The sequence below is a fragment of the Nannobrachium achirus genome, assembly GCF_963921795.1.
Source record: "Nannobrachium achirus genome assembly, chromosome: 20".
NCBI classification, from domain to species: domain Eukaryota; kingdom Metazoa; phylum Chordata; class Actinopteri; order Myctophiformes; family Myctophidae; genus Nannobrachium; species Nannobrachium achirus.
The window spans coordinates 29165041-29190455 of NC_137827.1; the positions used below are offsets into that span (position 1 = coordinate 29165041).

The 25415-nt window shown below is 43.1% G+C and overlaps 1 protein-coding gene across 1 annotated transcript in view; it reads right to left on the reverse strand.

The window, feature by feature from the left end:
- The window catches only part of spred1 (sprouty related EVH1 domain containing 1), a 77174-nt gene that overhangs the window by 23522 nt on the left and 28237 nt on the right, over positions 1 to 25415 (reverse strand). Inside the window, exons 3-4 of the mRNA XM_080750065.1 lie at positions 10147 to 10315; positions 569 to 615 (exon numbers count right to left, since the gene is read on the reverse strand). Coding sequence (XP_080606191.1) covers positions 569 to 615; positions 10147 to 10315 — 216 coding nt within the window. The remainder of the gene's footprint in view (positions 1 to 568; positions 616 to 10146; positions 10316 to 25415) is intronic.

A 25415-nucleotide genomic window follows, 5' to 3' on the forward strand; every position in this document is an offset into this window, starting at 1 on the left:
CAAATTTTTGTTTTAGGAATGCGACAAATACAAAAGAAATATTATTGAGCTCAAGTCTCCATGGCGTCAGTAATCAATAGAAAGAAAGTCATTTTGAGGGGTGAACTACTCCTTTAAATACGTTGGGTCCCATGGTGGAGAGGGAGAAAATAAAGGGGCCAAGATTAAACGACTAGGGGTTGAAGTCATTAAAAGAGCATGCAGTGTGTGTTACACCAGAGACAGTTGGGGTGTTCCATCTGGGATTATCCATACCAAAGGGCTGCAAAACACCATCACTATCGATGTCAAAATGAAGCTGATAACTGAAATGCAACCGACGGCGGTGAATTAAGACCTGGAATTATTTTATACTTCAGCGATTGATAAAATAGCAGATATACAAGCTCACAGCGCGGCACCGAGTGCCGCGCTGCGAGCTTGTAGATCTGCTATTTTTGAAAAATCAGGTCGTTTATGGCAAATCTTTGAATATTATCTTTTTTAAAGCAAACATTTGCAACTCAAATATTTGCTTCTGGGGGGGTCCCTGATGGTGAATAGATGACGACGCTAGGCTGTCACTCACCTGTAGGCCGTCCTCAGGAGCATCCGTTTCCCCGAATGATGGACAACCTGTGAGGGACGAGGCAGAGGAGAAGAGGAGATTAGAGGACGCCTCAATCCTAACACAATTATCACACACTCGCATCATGACGCGTTGTGAGCTTGTAGATCTGCTATTTTCAAACATTCTGCACTTACTTTACTTTACTTTTGGCACTTTAAGTACTTATTGATGCCAATACTTTTGTACCTTTACTCAAGTGCATTTTGAATTCCGGACTTTTACTTGTAACAGAGTACTTCTACACTGCAGTATTGATACGTAATGTGAGTACTTTTTCCACCACTGCACACTCACAGAGTAACATACAGCTACAGCATCTCAACAGCACCCTCTCTCTGTCTGTCCCAAATCATCATTGAACCATCCAGGCGTGAGGCCTTTAGTCTGACTACAGAATTATTGACACATCCATGGTATTTTCAGTGCCGGTACTGGTAGACACACAAAAAGCATGTTAATTATTACAGAGGTGATTCAATTCGATGCCCTAATTTAAAACATAATCTTGCTAAGGAGGTTACCATTTCAGTTTGTTCCAGCATATGCAACAAAAGGTGAATCACTCCCCCGTAGCCTTCCACAAGATGAAATTGTTTTGAAAAGGAATTCAAATGAAAATAAGTTATTTTAAAAGCAGAGTGCTTGGGCCTAGGAGGTATCAAGAGAGTATAATATGGAAATTCAAGGTACGGCTGAATATCCATTCTTGAAGCTGAAACTGACATCGCTAGAGGGCAAAACATCTCAGAACACGAATTGAATCTTGTTCTGTTTCTAAACTCTATCCCTGCCTGGCCACCTCTCCTCATTGGAGTACCGTTGCATACAAGCAACAAGACAACGTTTCAACAGAAAAAAACCTCGCGAAAGCGTTTCTATTTCGACGCACGGCAGCCTGCCCTTCCCTCTGAGCATGTTTGAGCACAGCGTGCCGACAGACTCGGTGTCATAAACGCTGATTCTTGTCAAGCGAGAATAGAGCAGGACTTCTGCTTTCCTCCGACTGCAGCCCTAATGGGGAAATGAAAGCTGCTTTGTGTCAGTGAGGCACACACACTGTAGAATCCTCAGTGTCCATTTAACTCCGAGAGTCAACAAATGGACCCGTAAGGGTCCATTTGGCTCCATTTGTTGACTCTCGGATTTGACTGTGTAGAGCCTAATGAAATATGCATGCCTGGGATAGTGCAACTCTGACCCAGGCTAAAACGCCATGAGCCCCCACCCCCTGTCCACAACACCTCATCTACAGACACTGGAGCCAGAGCTAATATGACACTTGATTTGGCTAACCGTGTTACCGTCTTTCTTTTTCATCATCCGTCACCATGAACTGAGGTCTGCAACTAATTATCTAAAAACAATTGAAAAAGAACGAAAAAGAAACACATTTTTATTATTGAATACAAGCGGTACTATGTGTTTTCACTCAAAGCGCAAGCCTTCGCCATTAAATATTGAAGTTTTCTTTGTGAAAGCAAAGAGCGCCCTGTCATCTGCAAAAAAAAACTACCGCCACCGCTGTGTGCGCGTGGTAGCACCTTGACCTGCAAGGAGCAGCGGACGCGCCGTGTTTGAAAACACGCCGCAGAAGCAACTGACCGGAAGAGGAGAAAAGGAAGATATTGGCAACGGCGTGGAAAACAAGGATTAAGTCATTTCCACCGAGGATGAAGGGGAAACTGTGTGTACCTGGGGCATCAAGAGCTTCTTTTAAAGTCTCAAGTTCACTTAATTAGAATCACTGAGGCCTTATTTAACCACTTAAACCCTCCAGACTTGTCTGAGCTGGCTCTGTACTTGGGACGGCTGTTTTCCATCTACACCAAGTCTCGTCGACAGAAATAGCCCGTCCACGAACTCGTTGAGCTTGTGGATCTGCTATTTTTGGCTAATGTTACCCCAGAACATGGATGAATGCCGGGGTTCAAGTGGTCGAACCGGCCAGGCATCTATCTGTCTGTCTGTCTGTCTGTCTGTCTGTGTGTAGCAAGGCAACATCAATGCATGTCTCTGTCATAGGGCGATGCAGTGTACATCACAAGGATAATTCAACAGGGCTCCAATTATGCCCGATTCATTCATACATGCTTGCGCCGTTGTGCGACAAAAACAACGGATCTACAAGCTCACGACCCATTGCGCTGCGCTGCGTTGTCAGCTCGCGGCTATTTTCAGTGTGCGACGCTGGCTCCCAACTAAGCACAAATCACCCTTTAAACGCGGTCTGTCCATCAGTATGTCCGTCTTCCAATCACGTGGAGAGAGAGGTAGGTGGGTTTACGTGCATGTGTGTGCATGTGTGTGTGTGTGTGTGTGTGTGTGTGTGTGTGTGTGTGTGCGTGCGTGCGTGCGTGCGTGCGTGCGTGTGTGTGTGAGACAGAGGCTTCCTGCTGCACGACTCTATCAGTGCTGGACCACAGAGCTGCCTGAGCCATGTGCCTGGCGTCGTCATGGCAACAGAGGACTGCAAGGCTGATACACTCACTTGCATGTGCATGCACACACATACACACGCACGCACACGCGCGCACGGCACGCACGCACGCACACAAACACACAGCAGTCGGGCAGCAGAGCGATGCAACAGGAATACAGAGGAACCTGCCCTGCACGGTGAAGAGGTATTACACAACACTGGCAGAATACAGAGGAAGCCAGAAGAGAGAGAAAAGAGCAGGAGAGAGAGAGAGAGAGAGACAGAGAGAGAGAGAGAGAGAGAGAGAGAGAGAGAGAGAGAGAGAGAGAGAGGACAAAACTCTGCACAGCCTACTGGCCGCAGTTGAAATTCACAAGGCTGCTGATAGAACGTTCAAATGATCCATGGTATTAGTTTAGTTTAATCATCAATTCAGCAGTGCTCTTACTGCTAGAAGACCAGAGGCCCATTCTAGTGCAGGGATCTTCAACGTGTTCAAGCCAAGGACCCCTTAGTTGAGAGAGAGATGAAGCAGGGACCCCCACAACCTTTTCATATAGATTCACATATAGTTTCATCGTTTGACAGCACAATCATCAGTGTATTTTGGATTCATGTCGATTTTCAGATATTTAACCGTGTAAACCGTCGATACTTAATAAGCTTGACCTTTCAATCTGATCTTAGATAGCCGATCTACAAGCCGATCTACAAGCTCACAACGCCTCGCGCTGTGAGGCGTTGTGAGCTTGTAGATCTGCTATTTTTTTGGGAAAAAGGTTTCTATCACACAAAGATTTGGAGGACCCCCTGTAGTAACTCTGAGGACCCCCTAGGGGTCCCGGACCCCCTGTTGAAGACCCTTGTTCTAGTACAAATGCCTTCTGAATCAGTAGTTCTCACACTTATAAGATATTTTAATAAATGATAAAAACTAACAGATGTGCAGGCTTGCTTGTATATCTGCTCTTTTTGAATAGCCAAAGCAAAATATTGTCACTGTCTGGCGAAACCTCGTATCCCCAAGTTTCAAATGTGCATGTTTTTTCGTGATGTAAAGCGCCGCGTCATCACACAAGGCCGTCGCACAAAAGTAGTGAAAACAGCCGATCTACAAGCACACAACGCCTCGCACCGCGAGACGTTGTGTGCTTGTAGATCGGCTGTTTTGACTAGTCTAAATCATTTTTAAAATAATAAATACAAAACTAACAGTATTTGGACATACAAGGCTTCCACCCAACAACGACAATATCTAAAATGACTTGGATGCTTTCCCGGTTTTAATGGGTTAATCAGGCAGGTTATGCAGTAATGTTGACATCAGTATAAATTGAGCAGTGATTATCAACCTTTTTAAATTCAAGGACCACCAGTTTGCTGTGCATTAGGCTAAGGACCCCCATTTGATACGATTGTTATCCAATCGACACTGTAATGTCCTATGTGTTCATTTAACCGAAACGGAACGAAAAGGACCCTTATATGGGACCCATTTCATTCCATTTCTACACTTTCAGAACAAGTTGCAATCCTGTAAAGTGTCCAATTGGTTCCTAACTGTCAATCATTTACCTGGGGGACCACCTGGAACCCAGCAGTGGTTCACCATTTTGGGGGGTCCCCAGATGATTAGCTTAATGTGAAACATTGTTTTCTCACTCAACAGTAAACAAACCAGCATAATGTTTAAGTGTATAGAGGGCATCTGCACATTTCTAAAGTGACAATTTAATGACAAATTAAATATTGGTCAAATTGTCAAATATTAGCGTGTATGTAGATCTGCTATTTTCACAATCGAACAATGTTAAATAAAAGGTAATGACTCAACTCTTAGTGCTTGTAGGGTGGGGGGGTCCCCAGTTAAAATATGATTATTTTGGGGGTCGCGGCCTGAAAAGGTTGAGAACCACTGGTATAGAGGCTTACTCCGCTACAATAGCTTAATATTCTCATAGCCTGAGCCAACTTGCTCTCCCGCCAACTTACTGGTTATGTAAATTGGCCTCTGTTAGGGCATGTTTTTTTGTTGTTTTTTTGTCTCATTAAATCCACCCTTAGGATTCAACTTTTTTTTTATCATTGGTGATCTATTCAGCATCTTCAAAGATGGCCCACTCTTATGCCCACGATTATCCACTCTGCATGACTGAAATACTTAACATGTGTCTCTGTGGGCCTGTGGTTGGATCTTTGGATAAAGTGTTGTGGACAAGGAGTTACAGAGGCAAGCATCAATAAACCTGCACAATAAGGTTTGTTAAACCCCCGCTCCCCACTAAGGGGTCCTGGACTGAGAGAGTACAAGAGAGTACTGCCCCCATACAGGGGCGTCACAAGGGGGGGGGGGGGGGCTGAGTTACTAGGGCCCAAGGTGAGGGGCCTTAATTATTTTATACTTTAGCTATTGAAAAATAGCAGATATTCAAGCTCACAGCGCTGGGAGCTTGTAGATCTACTATTTTTGAAAATGTGTGCAAATCTTTGAATTTTTAAGCGAACATTTACAACTCAAATTTTGCTTCCGGGGGTCCCTGGAACTAACTATTTTGAGATGGGGGTCCGTGGCAAAATACATATCATTTTGGGGGTCCCTCACATGAAAAAGTTTGAGCACCACTGACATAGAAACATTTTTCAAAAAACCTTAGAAGGATTTGAAATATTCAAAGACTTTTTCACGATTAAAAATAAATAAATAGCAGATCTACGAGCTTGTATAATGTGCTATTTTTCAATAGTTAAAGCACAACATAATGCGTAATAATGTGTTCCCAGTCTAAATGGGTTAAACCCCCCCTCCCATTATGAAGAACATTCACGAGAGGCCCGCAGTGAATCCTTGTGCCCAGGGCCCAGCCTTTGGTGCGACACCCCTGTACCCCACCCCACTCCCCACTAAGGGGTGCTGGGTTGAGAGAGTAAAAGAGAGTGCTGCCCCCATAGGTCTGCCAGCCAGCCTCTTGCGCAACACAGGACTCGGTGGCAGATTGCTGAGCTGGCGGTGCTCTTGCTAATTGGATGACTTTGCAACCCCTTGGCACAGTGCTGAGAAATAATGCTTATCAGGAACCAAAGCTGCTAACTCAACTCCGAGATCCAAACCCCACCCTTTGTCTTGTTTTTCCTAAATTAGCCTAAATGCTACCTTGAGTTAGGCCTCGACCAAATGTTTCCTCTATTAAGGCTTCAAGGCGGACCTAACTGTACACACCTCAACAGTGGCTGCGGGGCTAAAAGCGCTAGCATTATTAAAAACGTAGAACCCGCACGCCAACTACAGTAAAAACATCTTTATTTGTCAACCATAGACAAATACAGATGTCTCTCCTCTAAGGCTGCCTTTGTATTCAGACTCAGTAAAATGCTCAATGATAATCTATCCATTTGCAGTTTTATTGCAGTATTTTTTTACTTAGAATTTCCAATTTTCAGTACTTTTACTTCTACTCCATAACATCTCCGAGGCAAACGTTGTACTTTTACTCGACTACAATTATTTGAAAACTTTTTCGATTTCGATTTCTATTACTAAACATACATTAAAAATTGCTCATTGTGAGCTTGCAAATCTGCTATTTTCAAAAGATTTGTATACATTTTTGAACTTGCGAAAAAGGACATTCTGCACAATGAGTACTTTCTATTACCTGACTTTCGCCAGATGGTGGCAGCATTGCGTTGCATTGCTTTACCATCTGGGCTCGGTCCGCCAGCGTTGATAACACTCGTAAAGTCCCGGGCCGGACCAATCAGCGGCAGCTATGGGCGGGCTCTGAGCGGCTCTGAGCCAATAGAGTGACGTTGCCTGAGTGCATGACGTTGCCTGTCTGCAACGTCATGCAGACAGGCCAATATGAGTGGTTGGAGTTGGCACTCCCAGACTGTGATAGAAACGGCCACATCCAATCACCTGCTACAGAAATTCAAAAAATGGCCCGCCCCTTACATAGAGTCTGGCCGAGAGATCCCAGATGTAAGGCAGAGCGTTACGCACTGCTGCAACTATCTGGCGAAAGTCAGGTTATACTTTCTACTTTTTGTGCTTAAAAGTACATTTTGAATTCCGGACTTTTACTTGTAACAGAGCATTTCTACATTGCAGAAAGTACTTTTCCCCACCACTGTCCGTTTGTTACACTGAGTGTACAGATGTACGCTCGTACTCTAGGGCTCTATTTGTTTTAAGTACCAGCTCTTATGCCTTAATTTATAGGCCTGTCCATACTGTCTCCGACCACCGAACCGTTCATCGGAAAGGTCCGGTTCAACTACAAAATGACATCAATCCCATCTTCTGAAAAGCATTACCCCGAATTAGAGTTGGGAAAGCTGCACGTCGGAAAGTCAGAACTCTCAGAGTCAGACGATAGGTTTGGTGGTCGGAGACAGTATGGATAGGCCTTTAAGTTAAGGCATAAGAGCTGGTACTTAAGACAATCAAAATAGAGGCTTAGAGGCTGGAGGAATTTCACCGCAAATGTCTTAGAGAGAGCAGGGGTCTTCAGCGTTTTTAGGCCAAGGACCCCTTAGTTGAGAGAGAGAGAGATGAAGCAGGGACCCCCACAACCTTTTCATAGATTCCATATAGTTTCCTCGTGTGACAGCACAATCATCAGTGTATTTTGGGTTCATGAAAATTTGTGTTTCCAGATATTTAACCACTTGAACAGTAACAATAAACTTGACCTATCACTCTGTACCTAGTCTACTCATTTTCTCCTAGAAACCTACACGAAAATAGCCGATCTACAAGCTCACGGCTATTTTCGTCCTCCGAATATGGACGCTATAGGGTTAGGGTTAGGTAAGTGGTTAATATAGAAAAAAAGCTCCTATCACACAAAGATTTGGAGGACCCCCTGTAGTAACTCTGAGGACCCCCTAGGGGTCCCGGAACCCACTGTTGAAGACCCCTGTCTTAGAGTCTAAAGCCCCTATCATAGTAGGCACCGCGGTGATAAGCTATCCACCGCGGTGTAGTCTTTTTAAGTCATAAAACTACAACATTGTGTCATTACTCGCGGTGAAGAGCTATCCACCACGAACCCCGACACATGTCTCTGTTTTTACTTTCAGACAGATCGACCCATCACCCCTTCACTGATCAGTCACAGTGATAGGACTTCACCGTGACTGACTATGATGGCCTCCACTTATTTTCTCACTTTAGGTGGATAGCTTTACACATAAAATTTGCGGTGAATAGCTCTTCACCCAGGACTCTGATAGAGGCTTAAGACATTTGCAGTGAAATTCCTCCAGCCTTTTTCCCTCATGTGAACCTCTGCCCCTGTTCCTGTTCCCGATCTCCAGGCTGGTCCACGTGTCTCCCCTCCCTCCCCCCATCCCTCCCTCTCTCTCCACTATCGCCCGCTGTCCGGGCACGGCTTCGCCTTTGCCAGTCTCTATACAGGAAGTGGAGTGTTTATCTGGGCAGCTGGCGCTGATAAGATAACCCGGGAGGGAGGGAGGGAGGAGGGGTCGTGCTTGGTTGAGTGAGCAGGTAGCGGGGGGAAGTCATCAACGCTAATCAACGCTATGCATCTCCCCCTACAACAGATGCTAGGTCAGCCATTACACGGCAATAACATACAGACAGGGGCACGGGCTGCCACGCATGCACGCGAGAACGCACGCACACGCGTGCAGTGGTGGGAAAAGTACTCACGTTCTTTACTTGAGTAAAAGTATCAATACTGCAATGTAGAAGTACTCTGTTAAAAGTAAAAGTCTGGAATCCAAAACGTACTTGAGTAAAAGTATGAAAGTGTTGGCATCAAAATGTACTTTAAGTACCAAAAGTAAAAAGTACAAAATGTTTGAAAATAGCAGATCTGAAAATAGCAAGCTCACAACACGTCGTGAGCTTGTAGATCAGCTATTTTCAAACAGCCTAGATATAAAACATTGGCGGTAAATGGTTAATGTATGTTTTAAAATATTATAATCTATGTCTGAAAAGTAACTAGCAACTACATTTTTCAAATAATTGCAGTGTACAATATTTGGATCCGAGATGTAGGGAGTAGAAGTAAAAAGTATTGGACATTGGAAAAGCTCAAGTAAAGTACAAATACCTCAAAAAGTGCAGTCCTTAAGTAAATGTACTTGGTTACTTTACAACACTGTGCGCACACGGTACAATGCATACCACATCCGTGAACACAGACTTTTTATGGTGACGCGTGGATAGGATGGCTGCCAATGCATGCACACTGCAGACCTTCTGCAGGGGCATTCTACCAATCACGCCTGTTGTGCAGTGGTGTGAAGTAACTAAGTGCATTTACTTGAGTACTGTACTTAAGTATAGTACTTTTACTTCTACTCCACTACATCTCAGAGGCAAATATTGCACTTTTACTCCACTACGATTATTTGAAAACTTGAGTTACTAGTTACTTTGCATATATGAATGATTATATTATAAAACATACAATAATCCACTTTAGCCCTATTTTATACCTAGGCTATTTGAAAATAGAGCCGAAAAATGTTGTACTTTTACTTTTGGTACTTTAAGTACATTTTGATTTTTACTTGTAACAGAGTATTTCTATATTGCAGTATTGACACTTTTACTTAAGTAAAATATGTGAGTACTTTTTCCACCCCTGCTGTTGTGAGACTACTGGTGGCTCAGAGTATGATATATATATTTTTTTTTTAAAGGAAAATGAGCAGACAGTAATCTGCGGGTTGTACTGATTTTCAGATAACCAAAACAATAGTCAATGGTGGTTGTTTGATGCCTTGAGTTAAGGTGTGTTCCGGTGAGGCCTGACAATCTCCCACACCTCGCCCAAACATCCAGACGCACGCATGCAGGCACCGTAACCCCCATGATGGTGCCACGCTAGGGATGGCACGATATGAACATTTCATATCACGATGATTGTGACAAAAGAAATTGCGATTTACTATATTATCGCGATAATCAAAATCCATTATGCTGGGGTGGAACATTTGAACGATAATATCGCTTATCTTCCCATCCCTATGCCACACACACACACACACGCACACGCACACACACACACACACACACACACACACACACACACACACACACACACACACAGCACACACACACACACACACATAGACCCACCTTGGCTGATGTCCTCGATGGCCCGGCGAATGCCCCTATCGAAGGCCCGGGCGTCAGCGGGGCTGTGGAAGGTCAGACCAAACTTCTTGTCGTTAATCCTCCAGTGATGGAAGATGGGATTCACCTTGTTGTAGACCAGGTCCTTCTGCAGGACACACTCCAACACCACCTGACCAACCATGCACGCACACACACACACACACACACACACACACACACACACACACACACACACACACACACACACACACACACACACACACACACACACACACACACACACAAACACACAAACACACACACAGAGTCAAGGTTAGGGCTTAAGTGTCACTCAAATAATTGCGATTAACGATTTAATTGTGTTTCTGTCGCTGCCATTTCTGTTTGGCTTGTAGGCTTTGAAGTTGCACATGAAACATATGACACAAAACCTAAACATACACAGAAATTTATGAATATTTGCCAACTTTCTACTAAGAACATTTAAAGTGGAATAGGCCGATCTACGATCCACAACGTGTTGCGTTGTGAGCTTGTAGATCTGATAGATTCAACTATTTTTGAAAATGTTTGAAAATATATTAACCTTTTTCAACATGGAAACGATTATGACGATTATGACAAAATAATGGGCGATTATGTCAAATAATTGCGTTTCGACGATTATGTAATTGTGACAGGCGAAGGTTTATTACATAGGATAAACATTATAACACCAGTAAGACTACCCTATCGGGAGATAAGCAACCGCCAGGTTGCAAGCAACCTCAGGGTGGCGCTAGAAGAGGGGCATGTGAGAAATCAGGGGCGGAGGTTGTGGTTTGCCAGCCAAGGAGTGTGTGTGCAAAGTCATGCAACTTATGTCTCCCCAGATTCATCCAATACATGTGTCTGGTAGAGCTGTCAAGCTATAGGAGGTATTAGCATGCGGACTGGAGGGACCGTGTTATTCACTGTCTCAGGAATGGGACCCTAGATGGAAGAACATGTGCATATGAATCCTTCGTCTACCTCCTCGCCCTAAGCTGGTTAGATATGTCACGTTCAATCAATACGCAACTTTATGAGTGTGTGTGCGTGTGCGTGTGCGTACGTGCGTGCGTGCGTGCGTGTGTGAATTGGCAGGGGGGTAGGCAACGTAGAGGGAGAAAAAAGAATACCTGCAATTCAAACTGGACACAAATTGAGACTTGCTCAAAAAGAAATCCCTCCAAGCCCGCAATACTTTCGCATTCTTTTCTGGATAATTTGTAAAACACATTCTAAATGGTGGGGTTTTCATTACAGATGATGATAAAACTGGAGTGCAGCGGTGGTGGCGCGGGGGGGGGGGGGGCAGTGCGTTTTGGAGCCAAGCAGCAGAAGTGTGTGGCAGAAGAGAGACTGTGTTTCCAAAGCCTATTATTAATCAGGGCTGCTGGGGCCGCCTCCAGGCCTTTCCTCTAGGCAGATTAAATGAAATGAGAGACGGCCATTACAGTCTTTGAGGTTTTTCCTGCGAGCGTGCGCGGTGGACGGCTGAGTGATTGAGAGAAGCGTGTGCGTGCGCGAGGAAAGCAAGGCTTAAGCGTCTGAATGCGTGAGTGAGTGGGCCGCGCGCGAGAGAGAGGTCGGCTTAGCCCGGGTGTGAATGTGTGAGTGTGCATGGGACGGGTGATATGGGGGGGGGGGGTGTCCTGGGTGGGAGAACGTGACTGTCACTGGCATGATGAAAATACTGACGCAAGTGCTGCACGGTGCGTCTTTAGTGGCAGTGCTACAAAATGCCTTGTCAAAAGCAATATAACACAAAACGTACAACTCAACAAACCAAAAGCCAGCCCAAAGTGTGGCCACTACCACCACCGCTATCCCTAGCTCTGGTACAGAGTGTCAGCTCCACTGACGCTCTGACAGACCCGTCGGCAAATGAATAGACCACGATTTCTCAGCCCCTACCAGCGCTCAACTTGAGTCAAAATAAACAAAACTACTTCGATAGTCACCAAACCAAAGGTAGTTTTGCGTTGTTGAAAGTCGTGGTGAACCCCTCAGCACCCCAACCACTCTGTAAAATACATAATTTTTGTCATGAAATAAAACGCATCCAACTCGACCGCCACTTATTTCCGGGTTGTGAACCGTTGTGTCTGCGGTGGCCGCTGGGTGGCTCGAGGTGGGTGCGTTTTATTTCATGACAAAAATAATGAATTTTACTGAGTGGGTGGGGGGCTGAGAGGTTTCCCACCACGGAGAATAGACTTTCAACAACGCAAAACTACCTTTGGTTTGGTGAGTAGTGAAGTAGTTTTGTTTATTTTGACTCAAGTTGAGCGCTAGTAGAGGCTGAGAAATCGCGGTCTATTCATTTGCCGACGGGTCTGTCAGAGCATCACTGGATGTGACGCAATGGACCAGAGCTACGCTATCCCATACGTGGAAGCTCCTTGCGTGCTTGAACACATGATTAATAGCATGCACGCACATGCATGCATGTTTCTGAGAACGGCAGCACAGTCTCAATCAAGTACACTAGAACATAATCCATCCGGAAGGAACGTAATTGTGCCAATCAACGTATTTATAAGGTAAGTTGCTCTGAGCATCTGCATGAATACACTCGCAAAAATGTAAGAAACCAAAACTACGTTCGGTGAACAAAATAAAATAAATAATAGAAGGCTAGGGAATTAAACACAAGCACCCTAAGGACTACAAACCACTGATTGACCTCTAGACGTACTGTACATACATAGTATGAAACAGAGCCGCTACCTTTAAACAGATTTTAAAATGTTATTTTCCTTCTACTATTTAAAAAGTATTAAGAAAAATAATTCTGCTATTTGTTCCAAAAGCTTTATACCATATAAAATGACACAATGCGACATAGCTCTTTTTACACAATGCTGTTCCCCCTCAACTGTAGACTATATTATGTTCGCCATTTTCAACAGTTTTTATTTTATTTTGCCACTTGCTTTGGCAATGTAAGCGTATATTTTCTCATGTCGATAAAGCGCCTTTGAATTGAAAACTGAACAAGTAAGTGACGTGTCTTCGTGAGTGTGCAGTCACATATTGTTGCAGCCTATTGCATGTGTGCACAGCAGAGTCGTCGGTGCCAATTCATCCATTTGTAGCTCCAAGTGTACAAAAACGTAACCAAATGGACCTGTGTTTTCCCGTGCATAAATCTCCCAGAGAGACAAGAACAGCAAGGGTTAAGCCTGTGTGTTTACCCAGAGCCAGAGGGAGGAGGATGGGGGTGGATAGTGGGAGGGAGTGGTATAAAGTAACCAAGTACACTTACTTAAGTAATGTACTTAAGTACAGTTTTGAGGTATTTGTACTTGCGTATTTCCAATTTCCCATACTTTTACTTCTACTCCATTACATCTCGGATCCAAATAGTGTACTTTTACTCCATTACATTTACCAGTATTTGAAAACTTTAGTTAGTAATTACTTTGGAGATATAAATTATAATATTATAAAACATAAATAAACCAATTCAGCCCTATGTTATACCCTGGCTATTTGAAAATAGCCGCTCTATATCGCGATTTTCAAACATTTTGTACTTTTATTTTGGCTACTTTAAGTACATTTTGATGCCAACACTTACCCACTTTTACTCAAGTACATTTTGAATTGCGGACTTTCACTTGTAACGGAGTATTTCTACATTACAAGAAATCATTTGTGCCAACTGCAGTGGCGATTTTAAAGAAGAAAATAGGAAAACAATTGATGGACAATAAAGTTTTCTTGTCTTATTCTAATCTTAACTTGATGCTTTTACTTAAGTAAAAATATGTGAATACTTTTTCCACCACTGGAGGGAGGGAGGTGGAGTGTTGAAGAGGGAGAGGGAAAGGCAGCAGGAGGAGAAGCAGGAGGGGGAGGCGGGAGGAAGAGGAGGAGGAGGGTTCTGCCTGTGTGCCTCTGGGGCTGATTGTGTGGAGGCGAGACTGAATGGAGCCGGAGCAGGTAAGGTGAGCGCACAGCCAGGCCGGCCCATGGAGGAAGTATCAACGTTACGAGGAAGGACGACACTTAACACCACATTCCACACCGCGCTCACAGAACCAGAGGAGGAGCCACGCTGACAGAGAGAGAGAGAGAGAGAGAGAGAGAGAGACTGAAGGAGGGATGGGACGATATGAACATTTCACATCACGATTATTGTGACAAAAGAAATCGCGATTTACGATATTATTGTGATTATCGGAAATCCATTATCCTGGGGCGGAACGTGTGCCAAAAAATAGCAGATTTGCGACGCGTTGTGAGCTTGTAGATCGGCTATTTCTTGGCAAAGACATTTGATAGAGTGAAAAAATATTGTATCAAGTACGTATATTATTAAGTACCTTTATTATTAAGTACCTTTTACCAAAAGAGGATTTAAGTGGTGCCGGATATGCAGCTCGGCAAATAAAAGATGAATTGATCCCAGTGCATGACGGAGGACGATATCACAATAAATTCAATCTCCACGATACGATTATCGTGAGTGTTTTTTTATCGCAATAAACGATAATATCGCGTATCGTCCCATCCCTAGACTGAAGGAGAGAGAAAGGATAGCGAGGAGACATAAAGGGTGGGGAGGGTGGAGGGAGACAGACAGAGGTGAAACGCGCGGGGATTAGTAAAGAGATAGCGAGAGATGGCTGAAGAGAGAGAGAGAGAGAGAGAGAGAGAGAGAGAGAGAGAGAGAGAGAGGGAGGGAGGGAGAGCGGCGAGGAGATGAATAGGTTGGCGAGGGAGTGTAAACAGATTGAGGAGTTTAGAGTTGCACTCTGGCTTTTGTGACACGAGGGTCTGGTAATCACAGGGACAGGCCCCGTTCTGTGTGTGTGTGTGTGTGTGTGTGTGTGTGTGTGTGTGTGCGTGCGTGCGTGCGTGCGTGCGTGCGTGCGTGCGTGTGTGCGTGCGTGTGACATACATACAAGTGACAAGAGAGAGTGTGCTCATTTCATTTAAGCATTGCTTTACTCTCAAGAGTTAAACGAACATGCTGGATTTGACTAGGGATGGGACGATACGCAATATTATGGTTTATCATGATAAAAAAACACGATAATCGTATCGTGGAGATTTAATTTATCGTGATATCGTCCTCCGTCATGCACTGGGATCAATTCACCTTTTATTTGCGTGAGCTGCATTTCCGGTACCACTTAAACCTTCTATAATTGGTAAAATGTACTTATAATATACGTACTTGATAGTCTTTTTTTCACTCTCTATCAAATGTCTTTGCCAAAAAATAGCCGATCTACAACGTCTGCGACGTGTTGTGAGCTTGCAGATCTGCTATTTTTGGGCAAATGTTCCGCCCCAGGATAATGGATTGTGATTATCGCGATAATATCGTAAATCGCGATTTCTTTTGTCACAATAATCGTGATATGAAATGTTCATATCGTCCCATCCCTAGATTGGACGCCGCAGACTAACACATGGAGAGATAAAGAAGAGGAGCCAGGAGATCCAGTTTGCATCCAGCATCAATCAATCCACCTATCTGGCCAGCGGGGAGCCTTATCGCTCATCAGCATTTCTCAAAAACAACTTCCGATGCTCTTACAGTAATCAGTGCAAAGTCTCTTCTTTTACGCCCACAATCATCAATCGTTACTCATTTATTGATTAGAGGAGCCAATAAATGTCCCGCGGTCAAACTTGAGTCTCTTTCAACTGTTGTTAGGACTGCATCAATGAATTGGGAGGGGAACTCAAAAAAGAAATGGTTCCGTGAATTTAAAAGTTTAAATCTTTCTTCGAATGAATATAATAAAGTGTACCATTTATTACTGTACATTAAAAAAGTAAAGAAACATGGAAGTCAGGGGCCTCAAAACGTCCACAAAATAATTTGGTTGGTTCAGGTTGAGAACCACTGCTTTAGAACACATTTCCTGCCCTGCTTCCTTAGACATGAATACTTGAACTTAATATACCATACTTTTCCTAAGATGAGTGATAACAGAGTGCTAGCTGCAAACAGACAACAATAGCACCAAGCAAGCCCCAGCCCTCAGGCAGAGCCATTTGAGTATCCCTGGCCCTGAACCACACTCATAGCTACATCAACTGGGACGAGACCGAGAGAGAGAGAGAGAGAGAGAGAGAGAGAGAGAGAGACAATAAAACACAAGGAGCGAGGCAAAAGTAGTACCGAGTTTAGCACGGGAGATCTGTTATAATCTGAACGCCCGGAACATCTAAGTATTCAAGGGCCATTTAGATCTGTAGTCTTTACTATTTAACCCATCAATACCTGAAATTATTTTATGTTTTAGCTATTGAAAAATAGCAGATATACAAGCACACAGTGCGGCACGAGTGCCGCGCTGCGAGCTTGTAGATCTGCTATCTTACATATTTTTCAAAGCAAACTTTTGTAACTCAAATCTCCGCTTCTGGGGGGTCCCTGGAACAACATATTTTGAGATGGGTGTCCGCTGCCATATTACATGTCATTTTGAGGGTCCACTGACATGAAAAGTTATGAGAACCACTGATTTAGAAGACATTTATAGAATCGTTACCGATCAAAATGGCTTAACAAATAGAGAGCGTGAGAGAGACAGAGAGAGAGAGAGAGAGCAGAAGCAGGGTGATGTAGCTATACGGAGAGCCAGCTGAGTCATCACCAGTACACTCTGTGCCGCATCACTGCGCTTATAGACATATCCCCTCCACCTCTCTCCCTCCATCTCCCTTCATCTCTCCTCCATTTCTGGAGGTTCTGTCTCTGTCTTCTAGATTTCTTCACTTCTTTCTCTACGGCAGTGGTTCTCAAAGAAGTGGATTTCGGGGGCTCTCTAGGTTCCTTTATGGGGGGGGGGTCTATAATTGACCCTTACAAGTTACAGTGTACGAATGGAACCTAATGGACCCGTTTAGGGATGGGACGATATGAAAATTTCATATCACGATTAATGTGACAAAAGAAATAGCGATTTGCGATATTATCACGAAAATCAAAATATCCCAAAACATCCATTATACTGGGGCAGAACATTTAGCCGACATTTAGCCGATCTACAAGCTCACGTTGTGAACTTGTAGATTGGCTATTTTTTGGCAAAGAGATAAGGTAGAGAGTGAAAAAACTACTGTATCAAGTACATATATTAAAGGTACGTTTTACCAATGGAGGGTTTAATTGGTACCGGATATGCAGCTCGGCAAATAAAAGGTGAATTGATCCCAGTGCTTGACGGAGGACGATATCACGATAAATTAAATCTCCACGATCCGATTATCATCAGTGTTTTTTATCAACAATAATATCACGTATGGTCCCATCCCTAGACCCGTTAGGGTGCATTTGGTTCCATTTGTACGCTGTCAGAGTTCAGGTGGAGACCTTCAGATTTCAAAGTTTGAGAATGACTGCTCTATAGGCTACGTCCTCCATGTTCATCTCTTGTGTGGGTGCCATGTCCTGCTGCCTTCAAGGAATATTTACACTCACTGGTTTCTAATAGATTGCACCACATTCCCACCACCTATCTAACGCAGTGGTGGTTCACCATGTTTTTAGCTCCAGACCCAAAAGAGAGATTAGACGTTTGCCTTGGACCTAAACTAGTGCTTTGCGCCACATTGTGAGCTTGTAGATCGGCTATTTCACTACTTCTTCATTCTCATTTTTTTTTAAATCATGACATTTCTTGGATTTGTTTGTTTTTGAAACATTATTTCAAAAATATAAATATATTTCTTTTTGAAATATATATATTTTGAGAAATGGCCCATAAAAATGTGTCCGAGCCAGTTTGGGAAACAGTGGTCTAAACACGTCCAATTTCCAATAAGGGGAGAGGAGCCACCTCAGGGTTCCCGTTATGATGTGTATGACATCATCACTGCCAGGATACTGGCAATACTTCATGTTTTTATCACCTCAAGTTCCTTTAAGCACACAGTGAGGTACTCCCTTTCACTTTCAGAGATGAAGTTTCATTTGGGAGATGACAAATGAAAATGAATTATTATTGTTGAAAAATAAAGCAAACAGCTGGGGTTGCTCAAACAGTTGCTCCTTGTGAGTTGTGAGGACCTGGGGTAGGCCATATGGAAAAATACAATATCACAATATTTTCCCAAGCTGTATCACGATACACGATTTTATCACAATTCCTTTTTCAAGTTGGTTTTTATGGATATTTTTCAAGTTACTTGACAAAAACTAGACTCTCTGGGTTCCTTTTGGGAGGTCTAAATTGAACTTTAAAGTATGTACTGTAACTCTGACAGTATACAAATGAAACCAAAGGGTCCATTGGGTTTAATTTGTATACTGTCAGAGTTAAGTGGAGACCTTGAAATTTTCAATTTTGAGAACTACTGATTTAGACCAAAATGCAGGTTTAAATTGAATTCCTCAATGAATCTCGGTATTAACGATTAAACAGGATCTTTTCTGAAAAGGCATATCGTGGAGACATTGTATCGTCTCAACGATAATTATCACCATATCGCCCTCCCCTAGTTTGACTTGTGGCGTCTTGTCTCACATCACATGTCTCCTGGCCTAGGTTTTCAGTCCATACACACCTAGGGCTGTCACAATTATTACATAATCATCTAATCGCAATTACTTGACATAATCGCAATTATTTTGGGATAATCGTCATAATCGTTTACATGTTGAAAAATGTAATATATATGTTCAAACATTTAAAAAATAGTGGAAATAGCCGATCTACAAGCTCACAACGCGTCGTTTAAATTGTAAAGTTGTCAAATATGTTCTTCATTTCTTTGTATGTTTAGGTTATGTGTCATGTCTGCCATGTGCAACTTCAAAGCCTACAAGCCAAACAGAAATGTAATTGTCAACGACAAAAATACAATGAAATTGTTAATCGCAATTATTTGAGTGACAATTAATTGTCATGTAAAATGTCATATTCGTGACAGCCCCATACACACCTACTGTATACAACCCAATATAACTATTAACCCCACTGGGAAAGCATGGGTGTCATATTAGATTTGAGTTAAAAAGCTCATACAAGCTCATTGTTATTATCTTTTATTTCGTTTTCATTTGCCTGCAATTTGTGTAAATCTTGCACAATAAAGCTTGCTTAATAAAGCAAAAAAAAAAGTAAATGCCAAAAATAAATAAATATGTAAATACGGTAGCTATGAGTCACTCACTTGCCAGATCAAACCAATATAGGCTATTGACACATTTTAGCTCATCATTCACTAAAATATAACTTGGTCTTTCATTTGCGACTGTTTGAAACATAAATAGACTCTCTATTATTATGCATCGCAACACAGTGCTTCACAGTAGACGCCACCATAGCCCCCCCCCCCCCACCCACCCACCCACCCCAAACGCCAATCCAGGCTTGACGACTGAAAGATCCTCAATGAGACGTGGCGCCTATGCTAGCAATCCACCGGCACCGGTCGTTCATGTGCTGTGTTTTCCTTTGTTGTTTTGTTTTCGCTTCACCATTATTCCTTCTCCCTCTCTCTCTCTCTCTCTCTGATGCCCTCAGACTGTTAGTGGCACTGTGGTCGATGCCAACCCCCCCCCACCCCCCACCCCCATGCCCACTGGCACTGGGTGGCATCCTCACCAGGCTTACATATGGTGGGGTGTTTGTTGTGGTGGTGGGGTCGGGGGTGGGCGGGGGGAGTTTTTGGGGGGGTTGGGTGGGTGGGTGGGTTTGGCTAATGGTGGCGGCGTTTTCACCACATCCCAGAATACTCGCTGGCAGGGGCGTCACACCAAATTCTGGGCCCTGGGTACAAGGATTCACTGCGGGCCCCCCATGAATGTTAACTATTGAAAAATAGCAGATATACAAGCTCACAGCGCGGCACCGAGTGCCGCGCTGCGAGCTTGTATATCTGCTATTTTTGAAAAATCGTGAAAATGTGTGCAAGAAACCTATGTCAAGGACCCCCAAGATGATATGTATTTGGCCACGGACCCCCGATCTCAAAATATTTAGTTCCAGGGACCCCCAGAAGCAAAATTTGAGTTAGAAATGTTCGCTTAAAAAAATACATATATTCAAAGATTTTCACACATTTTCACAACTTTTCAAAAATAGCAGATCTACAAGCTCGCAGCGCGGCACTCGGTGCCGCGCTGTGAGCTTGTATATCTGCTATTTTTCAATAGATAACGTTCTTAGGACCCCTCCACCCTGGGCCCCAGTAACTCGGTCCCACTTTCCTACCCCTTGTGACGCCTCTGCTCGCTGGGGCCTCGGTAGAGGAGGAATACCCTCTCTGTGTGAACAATCGAATCCCATCACGCCCTTCCCTCCGCGCCACACACACTTCGGAGAACGACATGAAAAAGTTTGAGAACCACTGACATAGTAGTCTCTCAAGAACAGACTAACTGAGCTCCAGTTAAGTGAAAAGGACCTTTTCTTTGACGATGGCTAGCCAGATTGCTGACATAGAAACATAGGGTTTTTCAAAAAACCTTAGAAGGATTCAAAAGACACTTATAGAATCGGGTCAAAATTCAACATTTCACGATTAAAAAAAAATAGCAGATCTACAAGCTGTGAGCTTGTATATCTGCTATTTTTCAATAGTTAAAGCATAAAATAATGATACACAATATGTGTACCCCTTCTAAATGGGTTAAAAAAGACCTGGGGCCTCGGTAGAGGAGGAATACCCTCTGTGTGTGAACAATCGAATCCCATCACGCCCTTCCCCTCCGCGCCACACACAACTTGGAGAACGACATGCAAACAAATATAAACTTTGTAAACACCCACATAAATAGACACACACACACACACACACACACATATAGAGACTGTGTGTGGCCTCGGCGGAAGGATTGTAGGCGCTGTGAAAGAGAATAATAATAAAAAAACAGCGGTTTAGACCTCCTGCTTTTAAACGCCACCAGGGACGATGATGTCACTGGGAGACACCAGGCTGTGTGCTCGGCATGGTGAAGCTCTTCTGTCTTTCTGACATGTGACAAGACAGCTCATTCTTAACCAGGGGTGTCACCCACCAAATTCTGGGGCCCTGGGTAAAAGGATTCACTGTGGGCCCCCCCCCCCCCCCGCGCAATTATTTTGTGCTTTAACTATTGAAAAATAGCAGATATACAAGCTCACAGCGTGGCACCGAGTGCCGCGCTGCGAGCTTGTAGATCTGCTATTTTTGAAAAATCGTGAAAGTCTTTGAATATTTCAAATCCTTCTGACATGTTTCTATGTCAGTGGTGCTCAAACATTTTCATGTGAAGGAACCCCAAAATGATATGTATTTGGCCGCGGACCCCCATCTCAAAATATAGTTCCAGGGACCCCCTCTCCCAGAAGCAAAATTTGAGTTACAAATGTTCGCTTAAAAAGTACATATATTCAAAGATTTGCACACATTTTCTCGACTTTTCAAAAATACAAGCTACAAGCTCGCAGCGTGGCACTGAGTGCCGCGCTGTATAGCTTGTATAGCTTGTATATCTGCTATTTGTTTTATAGTTAAAGCATTCAATAGTTAAGGCCCCTCCACCTTGGGCCCTAGTTATTTAGTCCCACTAACCCCCCCCTCCCCCCCTTGTGACGCCCCTGTTCTTAACAGTTAACACGCACAGATTTACACACTCATCAGCAGCTTGGGATTATCCCGGGGTCTCTCACTGTACTTGATCTGCTTTACATTTGATTCCATCACACATGACATGGCACGGTGTGGTTGTGAATGGGACCGTGTTGTTGGCACATGCTTTAAAATAGAGCGAAAATAGCAGACCTGGAAGAAGGGATGTCACGATTATGACATTTTACATGACGATTAATTGTCTCTCAAATAATTGCGATCAATGAAGCGTCAGCGTTAGTTTATGCAGGACATGGGAGTCAAGTCGCTGCTCAGCTGTAGTCAGATATCAGTCAGTTCTGTTCTCATACCTCTTTAACATATCTGCTGGTCATTATGTCACATGACTGCCATACTCCAATCAAAGCGCTCAATCAGTAGGGAAGGCTCCTTTAAATACGGCTTGCTTTCTCTACCAATGCTTGGTTTCTGAAGCTTATAGTCGGGCGCCCTAGCTAAATCATTAGAGCATGCCCTCGGCTACATCTGTGCAAAATGTGGCGCTTTTAGACTGATTAGCGCGAAAAAGCCCTAAGGCCTCCGACTCTTCGGAATCATTGCTGCTTGCTGCCTCCTCCACCCCAGCCTCCACCTTTGCACGATCAGTCTGGCTAAGCTCAAATACTTGTGATTGTCTGATAAGTTACATGTCAATGTGGTTAAGCTCAAATACTGTGATTTTGACTAAGTTCATGTCAATGTTGTTAACACATATGGTGCCAACCCCGAGTTTTTTTTTTTTCAAATTGTTTTTTTTCAAAAAAAAAATTTGGACCTCCAGAAATGTATTAGGAATGATCGCGATCGCGAAATTGCATGTTTAACCCCCATACCAACTCATTCTTTCAAACATGGCAGCCATGTTTGTTTACATCTGAAGAAAACATAATGGCTGATAAATCATGAATGCCTGAACGGATTTCCAAGCGGATTTTTTTGTTTGAAAGCTGTGAACAGCATCTACATACGTGGTGCATCATCTAGGCATGGGCGTGCACCTTTTACACAATTGCACAATTACATGGAAGTCTATGGTAACCATGGCAACGCGAGAGCAACATAAGTGTTAAGCTCAATACTGTGATTTTTACTATGTTACATGTCAAGGTTAAGCTCAAATACAGTGATATTGACACGTCAACTTATTGCTATTATTCTGCTATTGTATCCCTATGGGGGGGGTATTGCTTTGCGTTCCCTGATTTTGCTTAGCATGCTCAGAAAAGCTTGCACAAAATTTCAGGGAGCATCTCTTATCGTGGAGGCCTTTAAACGCCAAGATTAACTGTATTCCATTTATGCTATAAATGGTTAAATCTGCTTGTTGTGTATTCCATTTTGCAATAAATGGTTAAATGTCTTAACGTGAATGAACATATATAAACATATAAACATCTTTCAACATGTAAACTATTATGACGATTATCACAAAATAATTGCGATTATGTCAAATAATTGCAATTAGACGATTATGTAATAATGTTGACAGCTCTACCTGGAAGCTCACATTGTGACAGTGACTATTAGGCTTTGGCCTGCAATCCAATGCCATCTAATTTTAAGCATTTGTTTCATTCAGAGTCTAAATGACAGGTAATGGCTAAAGGTAAAAGTATAGAATATCATAGATTATACAACAGGTAGTTCCGACGAAGCAATCCGATTGGTTGAACTAGCTAACTAGCCGTGGTGATATTGAGCATTACGGAATGGGTCTCATCAAACAAAGATATCAGCTGTGCTGGTCGCAAAAAAGCTGCCGGCTCGCTACCTAACAAGTGATGCCTTGTAAGCGGCTACACTAGCAGTTTCATGTGAAGTTCAGGGACATAGTAGCTAAATGTGGCATTAAAATGAAATGAAGTTGACATGTTTTTTAAGGGTAACTGTTGTATAATCGCAATATTATACTTGAAGGTGTAACTTCTGCGCTGCCTACGGAACCTCGCCTTTGGCTCGTTCCTGCAGCAACGGAGGAGTGCCGATGTTCACGATAACACACACCCTCTCAATATTGCTTAATTATCATGTCTTTTCCCAGTGTTATCCAACTGACGGCTGGTGTATCAGCCCGAGGGCTAACACTGTCTTGGTTTGTTTAACGACTAGAAAATCAGTTCTTCCTGGAACCACAATACATTTTATTTTGTATTCTGAACAGCATGTACACTACAGTAAGTGCATTTTTGAGCGCTGGTCACACCGTCTCCTATGCGTGACTGCGTGTGCATGTATGTTACTATGTACTGTATATATGTTTGTTTGTCTGTAGCATGAGCTGCAATACCGCTGGGTGACTTTGAGTTTTTTGACAAGGCCTGTTACCTTTTGGCTAATCACCAAAAAAATAAACTTTTGTACAAATCTGTTGTACAAAACAGAAAACATTTCCTCTTAATTAATATTACTATCAATGAGAAACTGCGCCCAATAAACAAAATGGTGGTAATCCCGCTGGGATTTCCCGACAGTGGGGAGGGAGTTGGCTCAAAACAAAGCAAGTGCTGCCGGTGGCGAGTATTTCCCTTTTGATATGCAGCCATTCTGTGAATCATAGAAAGTCACTGTTTTCTGCTCTGCGTTTTGGTTCCTTTGTTCCCGGAAAAATTCCAGTGTCCCCACAACCTTATTAAGATTACATATAGTTTCATTGTTTGACAGCACAGTCATCACTATATTTTGGATTCATGTTAATGTGGGTTTTCAGATATTTAACCACTTGAACCGTCAATACTTAATCAACTTGACCTTTCACTGTACTTAGTCTGCTCTTTTCCTCCTCCAAAGCTCTCTGCCAAAAATAGTTCTCAGAATATGGACGCAAAGGGTTAATATAAAAAAGGGGAGAAAAAACAAGTTTCTATCACACAACGATTTGGAGGACCCCTTGTAGTAATTCTGAGGACCCCCGCTATTCATCATACAAGTACAGGGCTTAAAGGGTTAACCCATTAAGGCCGGGAATGCATTATTGCGCTTTTACTATTGAGAAATAGCAGATATACAAGCTCACAACTTGTAGATTATGCTATTTTTGAAAAATCATCAAGTCAAGTCTTTGAATAAAAAACCTATGTTTCAATGTCAGTGGTGCTCAAACTTTTTTATGTGAAGGGCCCCCAAAAAGATTTGTATTTGGCCACGGACCCCCATATCAAAATATTTAGTTCCAGGGACCCCCCAGAAGCAAATTTGTTGAACAAATGTTCACTTAAAAAAGACATATGTTCAAAGATTTGTGAGCTTGTATATCTGCTATTTTTCTATAGCTAAAGCATTTACCCGTAATAAACTAAGGCCCCTCAACCTTGGGCCCTAGTAACTCAGTCCCACTCCCCCTCAGAGTGCTAATGTTATGTGAAACTCACGTGCACACATAGAAAAATAGTTCCCGGGTTGGAAAACAAGGACCTACCGGTACAGTATATCTTTTAATGTGGACACCATCATGAATCAATCATGAGACTCAGACAAAGAACTTTTTCTACAGGTCACAGCCGAAGGGAATGTTTTCATGTGCGGGGGGAGTGACTGTTTATTAAAACCCACCTCCTGATGTCATAACACTAAAATCAAGAAGGAGACAAAATGTTTATGTGGTGAGCTAAGTCTTGTAGAAAGCCACAGCAGCGAGCCGAGCACTAATTTCCGGACCCCTC